We start from the raw sequence: 15,033 nt of genomic DNA on the forward strand, positions 1-15,033 counted from the left end.
TGTCTAACAACTAAAAATCAACTCGGGAATCTTGGTGTGATTCTGGAGACAGACCTTAGTTTCAGCTGGTTCTGAATCTGGTTTTAGTTATTATGCTGCCCGCAGTTGGAATCAGCTTCCAGAAGAAATTAGATGTGATATAACATTAGCCCTTTTAAATCTACACTCAAAACGCATCTGTTTAGCAGTGCATTTATTGAATGAGCACTATGCAATGGCCGAACTGATTGCACTGTATTTTATGCAACATTTTCTATTTTTAATTGTCTTAAATTCATTCAAGTTTTTAAATTCCTTGTATTATATTTGGGATTATTTTGATGATTATTTTTAGGGCCGGTACTTTAACGCGTTAATTGAGATTAATTAATTACACAAAAAATAACGCGTTAACTAAGATTAATTAATTACACAAAAAAAATTCCCGCATTTTTAATAACTTATTTTTGCACCGCGGAACGTTTCTCACTGGATGAGTTTTGGCGGACCGATTATACTGAAGCACCAACTAGTGTTCTTATATCACCGCAGCACATCTACGAGCCTCAAGTATCACCTCAACGCAAAACATATAGCAGCTAGCGTGGACTTTACACTTTATGTTGAACTATGTATTATTTTGTTGGTGCAACAGTTTATGTTGAACTCTATCGTTTTGGCCAAGGTTATTGAGAGTTGGACTTAGTATGTTATGGCCTCTGAAGCAACAGAGAGATGTTTTCTAATAGTCAGTATTTCCAATGTTATATATATGTTTGTGTGTGTGTGTGTGTGTGTGTGTGTGTGTGTGTGTGTGTGTGTGTGTGTATGAGCTTCCTGAACTTCTGAAATGTACTATTTAATTTCTGAAATGTACTATTTCTAAATTGTTTCTAAATATGCTATTGCTACACTTCATGGCAAAAATTGCACTGGTCTGCTAGACTTGGTTGAACAAAAATAAACAATATTTTGTTGCTTAAGCTTATGTATTCAGTCATTATTCAATGGTATACTATAAATCCATGTGAAAAAAAATTACTTCTCACTGTTCTCAGTTCAAATATTTATATGCAATTAAAATGCGATTAATTTCGATTAATTAATTACAAAGCCTCTAATTAATTAGATTAATTTTTTTAATCGAGTCCCGGCCCTAATTATTTTATTTTATGTAAAGCACTTTAAATTACCATTGTGTACAAAATGTGTTATATAAATAAACTTGCCCTGCCTTACCTATATCTACAGGGATTGAAATTCGATACAAATCTGAGGGAACTGATTGCGAATGTGTGCACACAGGTTATGAACTCTTGTCATAATGATTTTTTTTTTTCTCCTGTATGACAAATGGTGCAAAAGTGATTTGTGCATCTGTAAAGGCAACGATGGGAATATTATAATTTTGTATAATGCATTGTACATTCATTATAACTGCTTAAGAATACCCTTATAATGTATTATAAATATGGTCTTTATAGAAAGTGTTACCAAACATTCAACCCAGATGAAAGAATTTGTCCCAACTGTCTTTGTAGATTATTAAATACACTTTATAATGTAATCTGAATGCACCTCCTACAAGGAAAGTGCAATTAGTTTTTTAATCCATCACAAATAATTAAAGCTCCATTCCTTACAATGCATTCATGTAGATCAAACAGTAGAGCAAAGTGTTACATTGATGAAATAATGGAGTTGATTCCCAGGGAATGGATTAAAATAAAAAATGCATATCTCTTTTAACTAGTTTACATTGTCTAATTTACCAGTTCATGTTATCGCGGTTATGATGGCAATCACAAGTAAAGGCTCAGACTGGAATGTACTGCAGATGACATAATCCAGACCTCAAACTAGAAATAAAAAACAAAAGAAGTACTTGAAAAGTAGTCTACTGTTTGTATAATTTAACTCAATAAAATGTGTACCTTATTCTGCACAAGCTGCTTTGGATTAAACCATCTGGCAAATGCATGAATTTAAATGTAATGCAGAATTAGGTAACCCAAAATATGGGTGAGCCCTCATAATCAGCATATCTGTTTTTACTTGGAGAAATATCCTGTAACAGACATTTACAGGCTTTTATGGTTTATGGTCAGAAAAAAAAATACCATACAACAGATCATAAAAAAAAACATAAATAATATTTGATAACCAATCCAGCTACATTAATATATTGCTCGTCCCGTTCTGTGGGTTAGTGAAGAGCAGCAGTTGGTGGCTAACTCGGCTAATATAGTTGTTGATATCTCGACTAATATAGTAGTTGATGGCAGCTTCACCTGTTGTTAGCACCGCTACGATGACAATCACAAGAAATTTACACCTCCGTTGCAGATGACATGATAGACGACTACAACCTGAAAAAAAACAAAAACAAACATATATATATATATATATATATATATATATATATATATATATATATATATAAAAGATACATAACAACAGTGTTTATTATCTCTGTTTACTTTACAAATCACTTTTGCACCATATGTCACACAGATACATGGTGCAAAAGGGAGAGCGCACAAAACTTGTAAGTGAAAGTGAAAAACAGCTTTGAGCCTATAGCAGTAGTTTCACGCCATTGTCATTATGCACTTGTGTTTGTGCTAGAAAAAGCATCCAAGGAAAAAAATAAACATTTAAGAAAACATTTTACAAGTGTGCAAATCTCATTAAGAATTTGTCCGTGACTTCACATTTTTTATGCAGGTGTGTGAATGTGTTTTGCACCATATTCACTGCAGCAATAGTAGCAAAACATGTCAGCGTACAAGTTTCTTGATTTGAGACTTGTAGAATAGGATTTGTGCCCCTGCAGTGGAGGATTCAAGAAAGTGTAACTATTGGTGTTGTGATTGTGGGAGAAAAAAAAAAGTGCAACTTTTTTCTGTGACTTCAAATTTACTTGTACACATGTGTGGCTATTCTCCACAACTCCAACTAAATTCACCAAATATACCTTCATAGCTTTCTCCCTGGAACATTCAGGGAAACCACAGGAATTCTTGACTCATGTTGCAGCAACATATGGTTGTCATTATGTTTTGAAACCTCCTTTTGTTTCTCTCCTTTACATTTCTGTTTCTCTAAATCATATTTTCAATGTAATGTAGAAAACCAAAAAGAAAAGGAAATATGTGTGAGAGTTTGTGTTTTAAAGGGTTAGTTCATCGAAAAATCAAAATCATGTCATTAATAACTCACCCTCATGTCGTTCCAAACCTGTGAGACCTCATTTTATCTTCGGAATAGAGTTTAAGATATTTTAGATTTAGTCAGAGAGCTCTCAGTCCCTCCACTGAAACTGTGTGTACGGTCTACTGTCCATGTCCAGAAAGATAAGAAAAACATTATCAAAGTAGCCCATGTGACATCAGAGGGTCAGTTAAAAATTTTTGAAGTATCGAAAATATATTTTGGTCCAAAAATAGCAAAAACTACGACTTTATTCGGCATTGTCTTCTCTTCCGTGTCTGTTGTGAGAGAGTTCAAAACAAAGCAGTTTGTGATATCCGGTTCGCGAACTAATCATTCAATGTAATGATCTTTTTGAACCAGATCACCAAATCAAACTGAATCGTTTTAAACGGTTTGCGTCTCCAATACGCATTAATCCACAAATGACTTAAGCTGTTAACTTTTTTAATGTGGCTGACACTCCCTCCATGTTAAAATAAACCAATATCCCGGAGTAATTAATTTACTCAAACAGTACACTGACTGAACTGCTGTGAAGAGAGAGATGAATATGAACACAGAACCGAGCCAGATAACGAACAAAAGACTGACTCATTCTCGAGTGTTCCAAAGATAAAATGAGGTCTCACGGGTTTGGAACTACATGAGTTATTAATGACATAATTTAGATTTTTCGATGAACTTGAAACCCTTTAATTACAGTTCCCAAAATTCCACATTAAGTCTGCTTAATTAAAATTACAATTAAAGGTCATTTTATATGCTTGTTTTAAGGTTTATTGGCTAAAATGGTTTGGAAAATGTAAAACATTTATGTGCTTGACATGCTGCCAATAACATACAGTAGTCTGGTACTATTGTTTTAGACACAATATGATATTGAGTCCAAGACAAAATATAGACCTAATCAATCGTTTATCTTTACAGTATTGTCTTTGTAATAGCATAATGAATTGTTGGAATGCAGAATGTAAGAGCTGGGAAGAAGCACTGCAAATGTACCAATCAAAATCTTTAGAGAATAAAAAATACAAAATTGAGATGTCTAAATCAGGCACCATTCTCTTATCTCTATGGATCCATAGAGGAATGGCTCTGTCAAATACTGGCCAGATTTTCAGAGATTCTGAGACTGCAGCATTCTGGGAGTTTGCAACATGGTAAGAAACTGTCATAACATTAGGTGAGCTTGTTATATAGAAGCTGGCAAGATGCAGTGGTTTAAGCTAAGAGCCAGACACTAGGCCACAACCAAAACCATGATATTTCACTCTTTGACATGACTGACCAGAGTGGTAATTTGTATGATTTTCATATATATATTAGACTTAGGCTACGTTTAGTGTTTTTCTTTTAAAATGCACAACTTTTGCTATGGTTATATCTGTTGTTTACAGGCATAACCCTTTAACCCTTTGAAAAAGCTGTTAGCATTTTCAACCCAAACAGAGACTTCCAAAAATTCCACAGACCCAATTTTAGTCAGAAAACTCTGGGGTTGTGTTTCAGTGTAAATTGACCAGAACTGAGACTTTTGAAAACAAAAGCTGCCAAACCTTCCCTCTGCATAATCTTGATGACCGTGTAAACAATAGCATCGTGCTCATCGTAGTACCTACATGAATGTTCATGTGACATGCATTTACAGTTGTGTAGTGTGGAGTAAAAACATGTTATTAAATGAGGTATTTTTACATGCTTTCAGATGGAACAGCATTTACTAAAAAGAACCGTAGTTCACTGACAAGCTACACAAACAGCTTTCATAATTATCTTTGATATCAGAATTGCGTGATTATATCATAAATTACATTTGAAAGAAAACAATGATTTTAAATTATATGACACAGTATTACTATTTCTAAAGTTTTATTGAGCAAAGAAATGTGTAAGAGAATTTTTTCATAAACATTTTACAAATCCTACGAATCCCAAACTTCTTGTTTCACCTAGAATTGTGCTCAAGCTCCTCATTTCACTGTGTAATTGAAGCCGAATCTTTTTTTCTTGGTTATCTCCGGGCTAAAGGAAATTAATGCATATACTTATACATACATAATGTGAAGCTAATAATGACTCTTTCATACAAATAGCAGGGTCTCCGACGGAGAGCTATTGTATTTTAAAAATATATCTAAATAAAAACGCCTAAACAAAACCTCATTTCTCTGATTGTGACATGTATTATGTCAATACATCATCTTGGTGGGTGTGCTCAATAAGTTCTGAGTCAGTGTTGTCTTTTCTTTCCTGTCCCCATCAGCCCTTAATTACCAGCGTCATCAGCCTTTATCACAATCTTCCATTTCAGTTGTTCTAAACATTGTCTAGCCTGTTTACTGTGACTCAACACAGCCTCACTCAACACTGACTGTATCACTGAAGGGAATCTTTGTTTAATTATAAATGGGAAGTGTGAGCTTTGAGTACGTGATGTGGACTGGCTTTAAATATTGAAATAAGACAACTGGAAGTATGGGAAATGCAATGCAATTGCCAATGGGAAAACTAAAAACTAATTGTATATTCTTAAAACTATTTTAAGCTATTATTACCCAATATTATGTTTTTTTTGTATATGAAACTTATATTTGATCATATTTAAAGTGGCTGCCTTTATATAGTATTGAAGGATTTCTGATGCTGAGCTCTTGTTTGATGCGTTTCCTTCATGTTCGATTTACTCATTAAGAAATAATTTAAATTAGCTTTGTGAAGAAACTCACAATATACATTTGTCTATACAGCTCATTTAATGTTTGTTTTTAAGATCATTAGAAACTTCGTCCAGACTTTTATATTTATACAAGAAATAAATAATACGTTAAAGCTATGTTTATAAAACATTGTAAAATATGTCCACTAATCCAGCTGATATGCTTCATGGAAATGCCTGTTTGTCCTTTTTGTGTTTTGGAGAGAATTAATAAACTTAGTGTCTGTGGTGTTTTACTGATCTGCATATTAATGATTCCCTAGAAAAGCAGGTGGAAACACAAAAGGGGAAACTCAGTTTAAATGTCAGTTTAAATGTTAATTTTTTTCCGATGCCATCTGAATATAAAACATCCTTCATTCAGAGTAGGCACTGTACTTTTCTTCGGACTTTCGGGGGAGAGACTTTCACAGTGAGGGATGGGGTAAAGAGTTCACTGACTGTTTTAGTCAGATCGTTACAATTTAGCATTTGTTACACTGCCATCTGCAGTAGATCTGATGAGCTGCTAATTTCCAGATTAGCATTAGTGGATCCAGCATGACTGTCTCTTTAGATTTATGTAAATATCACCGAAACTACAGTGAGTTTCAGAGAGCGGTCTACACGGTGATTAATTTCCTTAACGTTACCTGTTTGACAAAAAAAAAAAAAGGAAGAAAAAAAGAGCAACTTAGTCGTCACTTTCCGCTTTGTGTTTGCCGTAACAGTTAACACTTTTTTTTTGTCTTTGTAGATCTTTCTGTCTAGGTTCCTACCTACTTATGGTTATTCGACCGTACATGTAGCTACTGACTCTCTTCTTATAAACAAACTACAATTATTTTGCTTGGTTTTTTAACATCTCATCCATCGCAACAGATTCACCAAAAAGGCGGCAACCGAGGACCCTCTCTGACGTAAGCACCGCGGGTCACGTCTTTCAACATGGAGAAATAATTATATTTAAATACAAATATAGACATTTTTCTTCTGATGTGGGTGGACATCATTAAGTCTTTTTACAAAAACATGATGTGTAAATGTTAAATTAAATTAACACCAAAATACTGAATGCACCTTGACCTCGACTATGATTTACTGTTTCGAAGCGTTTTAAACACCACACTGGTGACGCCTGCTGGTCGAAGTAGTGTACAGCAACACGATACAACAGTGAAACGTTTTCAATAAAATCAGCAAAATCAATAAATACCATTAATGCTCATTAATGCTTACCTGACAGCACTACGGAGACGTCTATTTAACGTCTGCATTTACATCTGCAAGACAGTGTTGGTTCATTTGCAATACGTCTATAGGACATTTCCTATCAGATGTCAAATAGAAGTTATGTTTTTAAGATGTTTATGGTTTAGAATGTATGTAAAACTGAAATTTTAAAGACGTTTATCAGTTATCAAGTTTTTTTTGTTTTCTTTCAAAGATCCCATAGGTTCTGCTCTCCACTGCCACTACCAAAAGCAATAGTCTGGGATCCAAATGGGTAGACTTTTGTAATGGCAATGTGAGCAAAATATGGAAAAACTCCATGTAAAAACATAACTCTGAGTGATGCATGGAGAAGCGGTTGCTTTTTAGCAGAAGAGCAACACAACAGCGATGAATGCAAATCTCCTATATTTCAGCCAGCCAGAGATCTGTAATCGGGGCAACGTTCATTTCATCAGCAGGGATAAGCACACAAGGGAAAAACTATGAATAGCAAGAAAATGGTTGTTATTCTGGAACACCTCTGCCAGAGCACTGACTTCAATCCAATCGGGAAATCTGTAATAAGACCTGAAGAATTCCCACAGATGTTCTCAACCTGTTTTGGCAGAGGTAGAGCAAAAATTCCCTGGAGAATGTGCAAGTAAATCACAAACAGAACCAAGTAAAGAAACAGTGTATCTTATAGAAGACTTACATTTTAATATTTAATGCTATTAAAGAAAGGAATTCAATGTGGTCAAACATTAATAGTTAAATGTATATGATACCTATAAAGTCCATCTTATGTTTACCTGTTTGGTTTTTAAAATTAAGGGGGTGTTTTTTTTTTTACAGAACTCTTATATAACTATTTTTTTTAATAACCAAACATATTTAATGCCCCTAATTGGTAAATTGTGTCACTTTTGACACTGTCATGAGATTAAAGTATAGTCCATCCAATAAATGAAATTAATTCATCCTTTACTCACCCTCATGTCATTCCAAATGACTTTCTTCGTTGGAAGACAAAATAAGACATTTGGAAGAATGTTGATAATTAAATGGTTTGCGCTTCCTTTTTACATTTGTATGGACACAAAATACAATGTAAGTCAATGGGTACCAAAACTGTTATCAAATTCTTCAAAACTTCTTTGTTTTGTCTTCCACACAAGAAAGAAAGTCATACATGTTTTGACTTTCTACAAGAGGATGAGTAATTGATGACAGGGTTTTAATTTTTGCGTAACTATCCCCTTTACGAGTCCCTGCATTTCAAATTCTTTATTCTTTCATTTCAGAACAAGTGGACTGAGTTGCGATGTTTTCTTTCTCTCTCTCTCTCTCTCTCTCTCTCTCTCTCTCTCTCTCTTGTTTTTGTTTTTTTATATTTTCTTTTGTACACGACAGAGTAAAGGATTTAGTCACAGTATTTTACAACAATAAACCCTCTGAACCTTGAAAATGCCACAGGTAATCCAGTGAACCCACACTGGCTGTCCAATGCATTCCTCTCTACTGGCCTACACCATGATGTGCACAGCCAGGTTCTTTTGTTCCAGAGGTTTGTAAACACATCCAGAGAATTCACTCTGTGTGGCATCCACTGTCCCAGGCTATATGTGGAATTTGTGATGCTTCCAAAAGAAGAATATGTAAAAGGAGAGGCATTTTCATGACATGTTTGTGTATAGTTATATCTGTTGTGTATATGTTGAAATACTAAAACAATGCACATTTTAATCAAAATTATAATAAAAAAATAAAATTATAGGAAAGAAATGTTTTAATTAGATTAAAGAAATAAATGGCGGAAGCCAAAACACTGCAATCACCTATAATCTAATAAAGGTTTGATTTTATTCAATATATCAAGACAAACATGATGGGGACATATTCATCCATAACAGTAATGACCAAATCAGCATATCTGCCATTACCTATAAAACATTTAAAAAGTAATGTTATTGGCAACAAAAAGACACCTTTCCTAATCAGCAAGTAAAGTGTGATGCCAACTGTTCAATATGATTGATAGCAAAATTTGACAAATGAAATAGAATCCAGTGAGGCGAAGGGGCCAATCAAAACATCCATTTAGGACAGGGGGCGGGGCTAGTTTGTAGCTGAGTTAAGATTGGAAGTCACGAGGTCTTATGTGCTCATTGTGGTTTAGCATACGAGCAGAAGCGTGCGAGAGGTGAGTAGAACTTCGCGAAAACATACTGGCCTATCCATCAGGGAGTTCTTCTGAATAATATTTTTTTTAAAGTCACATTTGATAAATAAATTCGAACTGAGGCTTGAGGAGACACTGCGTGTTAGGTTTCTGGTAATGTTTCTATATGTTAGCTAACTTAGCTGACTAGCTTTTATACGTCAGTCCTGTTAGTTCACAACGGCATTATTATGCTTCGTTGTATAGTTTTGCTCAGGAATGCTGTTTTATTTCAGGTCCCCTGAGGGCATCGTGAGCTTTCTGTCCAGGGTTAATCACTCTGCTCCGCAAGGTGTAACCCAGTCCGACCCCTAACCAGCGTTTCGAACTAAACCGACCACTGAAACCAGTAGTTCACTTCTTCCCAGGGCGACCAGCGGTGTGTTTATGTCTTTGTTTTGCGAAAACGGTGAGTACCTGGACGACAGGAGCTACGGATGGGAAAGGTACGTTGATCTCTGTGATTTCTACTGTATTTTTGTGTCTCGTGTGTCTGCTCACATACTCTCGCGATAGTTGGCTCGGTTAATCGGATGTACGAGTTCGCGTCAGTCTTATGTGTTGCATGCTGCACCGAATAAAATGGCGTCCTCTCATGTTGTGACGCACTCTGCAGCATGGGCTTGCTCAACAGAGCTCTGTTTGGGGTTTCATCCCATCAGCATGCAAGTAAATGCTGCTCCCGAATGCCTGGGTCTGACTATGCCATTGTTTTCTATAATTAATAGCAAGTTGAGTTGTGTGCAAACAGCACATTGACGTGCAGACCCCAATATCACAATGACAGGTGGTCCTAGTAGATAACTAGCCAGGCTTATTGAGAATGGGTGCACCACACCTCGATTTATATGTCTGCTATGGTTGATACTAGGCTGGAAATGATGCCATACTCTCTGTGTTCTGCTCTTAATCCTCATTCCTCATGTCCTTTTTGCAGTGCTATAGTGCAGTTGCCGGAACCTGTTTGGGGGGAACTTAGTCAACGAGCCCGAAGCCTGGAGCCTCACTGGCTGTGCCCTTTTCATGTCAGAGACAAAGTACTTTTGCAGTCGTTTATGTCATCCCCTCCTCTTCAAACAGAAGATACTAATAATTACCAATTCAAAATCTTCTCGTCTTGCTGATAAACCATACGGGAAGCCAAAATGTCTGTCAATGTCAATCGCAGCGTGTTAGACCAGTTCTACCGCTATAAAATGCCCCGAATCATTGCTAAGGTGGGTGTTTAACCTCTATGGCTGGGGGTTAATATTTATTTCTTGTTAATGTTAATATAGATTATATATATATATATATATATATATATGTGTATGTATGTATATGTAAATGTATGAATATTTACCATTAACCACCTATATATGTAAAAAAAAAAAAAAAATTAGATGCAACCTAAACCATGTTTGTTTTTCACAGGTGGAAGGCAAGGGGAATGGAATAAAGACCGTAATAGTCAACATGGTTGATGTTGCCAAGGCTCTTAATAGGCCTCCGACATGTGAGTAGTGCTTTTTAAAGCGAAGTCGCTTCAATTTTCTTAAATATTGATTTTTCCCATTTGACTTGTTGTAACTTCTGTTTAGATCCCACCAAATTCTTTGGTTGTGAGTTGGGAGCCCAAACCCAGTTTGATGCCAAGAATGACCGCTACATTGTCAATGGATCTCATGAGGCAAACAAACTGCAAGACATGCTAGATGGATTCATTCGCAAGTTTGTGCTGTGTCCTGAGTGTGACAATCCTGAAACTGATTTGGTAAATGCATCCTCCATTTCCATTTTGCCATATACACTTGCATAGAAAGGTCTTTGTTGAAGTGAGACTACTGATGAACCAGTGCATGTTGAACTGGGTGCCCTTTATATTTGAATGCATGTTGCAGAGTATGCAGGTCTCTATGGGGTCATGCATGTAGCTTCTATGTGTTAAGATTGTTTTGCAGGTGTACAGAGGACATAAGCTGTGTCAATAGCCGTATACAAGCCACCTTCAGTTTTTCATTGTTACATTCAGTCTCGTTTTCAGTTTCCAAACTCAAGATAAGGAGGGTCTTATCATAATGGCATTGTTAACCCAAAAATTAAAGTTCTGTCATTTACTCACGTCATTCCAAACCCACAAGACATTCGTTCAAATAGCACATGCGTGTATCTGTCAGATCACCTGACCGCAAGCTGGATCAAACTATGCTTATGAGTTTGATGGAAGTGCTTAATATATATCATGTCTCATGCAAAGACCGCTCACTCTGTGTCCTTGTTGTTTTTCAATTTTCACTTACAACTTCAAACTACTGTTGACAAACTGTATTTACTTATCCTAAATAATTTTTGAAAATACAAAAATACCTTAAAGTCAATATACCTCCCAGGCCTATTTAAAGAACATCATATATGGATCACTTATGATAAACAGACGCTCAAACATACCTGATTTATCCACGAGAACCAATGAGGTTTGTTCTTGCGTCACACAAGTATGGTTAAGCATGGACTTTCAGTGGAAGGACAGAAGTTTCATTAAAAGTGTCTTGTTTCGAGAGATGAAAAGCCTTGGTCTTTTACCCCTGCTGATTTTCCTCTGCAATGCAGTACTGAGGACTTCCTGAGATTTTTGCATGGTCTCAGCTGGCCTGGTTTCTGTTTCATGCTGCAGTCAGCCTTATATCCTCTCTGTAGGGTCATAGGACATACTGTAACACACAGGCCTGCACCTGTATACAGGGCAAAGGATACATTTTTCCAGCAACAAAATGATTTCTGCAGGTGTCATGTACACAAAGCTTCACAGATTTGCAGCTGAATTTGTTGCACCACCTGTTTATAGTTTAAAACACTGACTTCAAATGTTCTCCTCACTGTAGCACATTAATCCCAAGAAGCAGACCATTGGAAACTCCTGCAAGGCTTGTGGTTACCGAGGCATGTTGGACACCAGACACAAACTCTGCACCTTCATTCTCAAAAACCCACCAGGTAATTTCATTACTTTCGCTTTAAAACTAAAGGATGGCCTGGGTAATTTGTTACCACAATCTATTTTAGGCTTAGTATGTGATTGTAATGGTGGTTAAAAACTCAGATTTTCTGACCCGTGCCATGTTGATTTGATGTTCATGAACTCTCCTGTCCTGTTGGGGTAGAGACTGACAGTGGATCTGTGAAAAAAGAAAAGGAAAAGAAGAACCGAAAGAAGGACAAAGAGAATGGCTCAAGTGGTGGAGAGGCTGGAAACCACGATGACATCGATGCCCCTGATGTTGTGGTGAGTGCTGCTTTTACGTAATCTCCTGAAAAAACACTTTCAGACTAGACAGCGTAAGGGATGAGAAATACTGGTGTTGATGTGATCTAATGATAGGAGGATGATGATGATGGAGACTGGGCTGAGGAGACCACAGAGGAGGCCCAGCGTCGCAGGATGGAGGAGATCAGCGAGCATGCCAAGGGTCTCACGCTCACTGAGGACTTGGAAAAATCACTGGAGGAGAGGGTCAACATATTTTACAACTTTGTGAAGGTGTTTATCCTAATATTATACTGAAAATTTGGGAATAATTGCTCTAGACCGTTCTTATCCAGCACTGTTCTGTGTTTCTGCTCTTCAGGAAAAGAAGGACAGTGGCACGATTGACTCTGCAGATAAAGAGATCTTGGCGGAGGCTGAAAGGCTGGATGTGAAGGCCATGGGTCCTCTGATCCTGAGCGAGCTGCTCTTTGATGAGAACATCCGTGAACAGATCAAGAAGTACAAGCGTCACTTCCTCAGGGTATGTCCTCATAGTTCATAGCCTCATCATTTAAAACAGTGGTTCTCAACCTTTTTGATTGAATGACTACTGTTTCAGTAGGACAACAATATTTGAATATCTGAATGTATTTTCATGGTTCCCACTCTGTTTGCCCAACGAGCTCACATTCCTTTTTTTCAGTCATTTGGAACTTACAATTTAATGTATTATAAAATAAAATTCAAAAAAATATATTTGCCTGGCATAACTAGAAAAATGTGTATTCATTATAAATGTTGTTTCCAGAAATGGAAATCATACTCCTAAAATTAGGCTATATCATACATCCATGTTTCCCAAGATAATCCCAGCAAACACCGGTATGTTCTGGTTTGCTGGGGATGTGAATTGAAATGTATCCATTTATTTTTATTTATATCTTTTTCTTTTTTAAGCCCATATCAGTGCTTAGTTGCTTATTTTAATTTGAGGCCCCTTGATTTAGAGTGTGACTTGAAACTGTAACTCTGACAGCTTGAATTCTTTTTTTTTTTTTTTCCTTGGTTCATCAAACCTCTTAGACTTAAAATATTTACTTGAAGTACCCCGAGATTTTGTTAATATTTCAGTTATTTAACAAATTCATGCTATGATTTTGATATTATAGTAGTAGTATGATTTGAACCCTTTTGGTCTTCCTGTGTGTACAAACCTTATTCCTTTAGTTAAACTGCACTAATGGTGCTTTTACAAATAACACTTTCATACTGGCTTGTTTATGCACTATATTAAGTGTAAGAAGTTTACATTGTCTGCCCACAGTTCTGCCACAACAATAAGAAAGCCCAGAAATATCTTCTGGGTGGCTTTGAGTGCCTGGTGAAGCTGCATCAGACTCAGCTCTTACCCAGAGTCCCCATCATACTCAAAGACCTGTATGATGCAGATATGCTGGAGGAAGATGTCATACTTGCATGGGCTGAAAAGGTAACCTGTCAACACACCGCCTCTAGACTTAACCTTCTAGAATCTCAGATGAAACTATGTAGGTCAAAGCCAAAAAAAAATCTTATGATTTAAGTAGTTTAGATGCATGAATCCAATTCTGATCTCTGGCAGGTCTCTGAAAAAACATAGGTGGAAGGATGATGTGGTCAGTTACCTGTTGCTAGACAACCCTTGTTATTTTAGCCTGAGTGTCTGATGGGGTTGTAATATGGTAACGTCTGTGACCTGTATGCGGCTGGAGAGCCCAGGGTCAGATGGCAGCAAGCATACTTGAATAGCCTCGTATTCTCGAGTTTAGGCTTGTGATGTTTCTGTTATAGGTTTCTAAGAAGTATGTCTCCAAAGAGTTGGCTAAAGAGATTCATGCCAAGGCAGAGCCCTTTGTTAAATGGCTCAAGGAGGCAGAGGAGGAGAGTGAGGGCAGCGAGGAAGAGGAAGATGAGGATGACAATGTTGAGGTAAAAAGCTGCATTACATTATTTACTTTGATCTTACGATAAATCCTGGTTATGAAACATGATAAAGTAGTTGTTAGATACTTGATAAGCGTTGTAAGACCGCACAGAATTTACTTTTATCTTGTTTTTCTCTAGGTGGTGTATTCCTCATCTGCCCGGGAGTTGAAAATGGAGACCACAAAACCCGTGAAGCCCGACCACGAGGAGGAGGACATTGATATTGATGCCATTTAAAGATGAAACCAAAAATCTTCAGTTGCCTCTTCACATACTGCTCAGCTTCTTTTTGTCAGACGCATGCCTTTCACCTCCTTTGGCCTTTTCTTCAGCTCTAGGCCTGGGTTAGCGCTCTGCTCAAAGCTTCTTATTTTAGTCTTTTCCTCACCAGGTCTATTGATGAATTGTTGCTGTTGTTTGTATGCATGAGTTTCTTAGATTATAGAGCATAAATTTACACAAGTTCCCCTTGTATTTTTGCAACTAATAAAGATTTGCCTGTGAATTCCACCGTTT

The 15,033-nt window shown here is 36.7% G+C and overlaps 1 protein-coding gene and 1 long non-coding RNA gene across 2 annotated transcripts; one reads left to right on the plus strand and one right to left on the minus strand.

The window, feature by feature from the left end:
* Positions 1–1,598: 1,598 nt before the first annotated feature.
* On the minus strand, positions 1,599–11,903 carry LOC127938663 (uncharacterized). Its single transcript, XR_008148771.1, has 3 exons — positions 11,754–11,903; positions 1,914–2,348; positions 1,599–1,838 (listed from the first exon to the last, which is right to left on the minus strand). It is a non-coding gene; the product is annotated as an uncharacterized LOC127938663 (long non-coding RNA).
* On the plus strand, positions 9,231–15,027 carry LOC127938659 (eukaryotic translation initiation factor 5-like). The gene is made up of 12 exons (XM_052535436.1): positions 9,231–9,308; positions 9,563–9,772; positions 10,264–10,543; positions 10,740–10,821; positions 10,907–11,079; positions 12,188–12,299; positions 12,467–12,588; positions 12,685–12,843; positions 12,932–13,093; positions 13,877–14,041; positions 14,383–14,520; positions 14,656–15,027. The coding sequence occupies exons 3-12, from the start codon at positions 10,472–10,474 to the stop codon at positions 14,752–14,754; spliced, it is 1,284 nt and encodes a 427-aa protein (XP_052391396.1). The 5' UTR covers positions 9,231–9,308; positions 9,563–9,772; positions 10,264–10,471; the 3' UTR covers positions 14,755–15,027.
* Positions 15,028–15,033: the final 6 nt, after the last annotated feature.

Source organism: Carassius gibelio, chromosome A20 (assembly GCF_023724105.1).
Source record: "Carassius gibelio isolate Cgi1373 ecotype wild population from Czech Republic chromosome A20, carGib1.2-hapl.c, whole genome shotgun sequence".
Lineage (NCBI taxonomy): Eukaryota > Metazoa > Chordata > Actinopteri > Cypriniformes > Cyprinidae > Carassius > Carassius gibelio.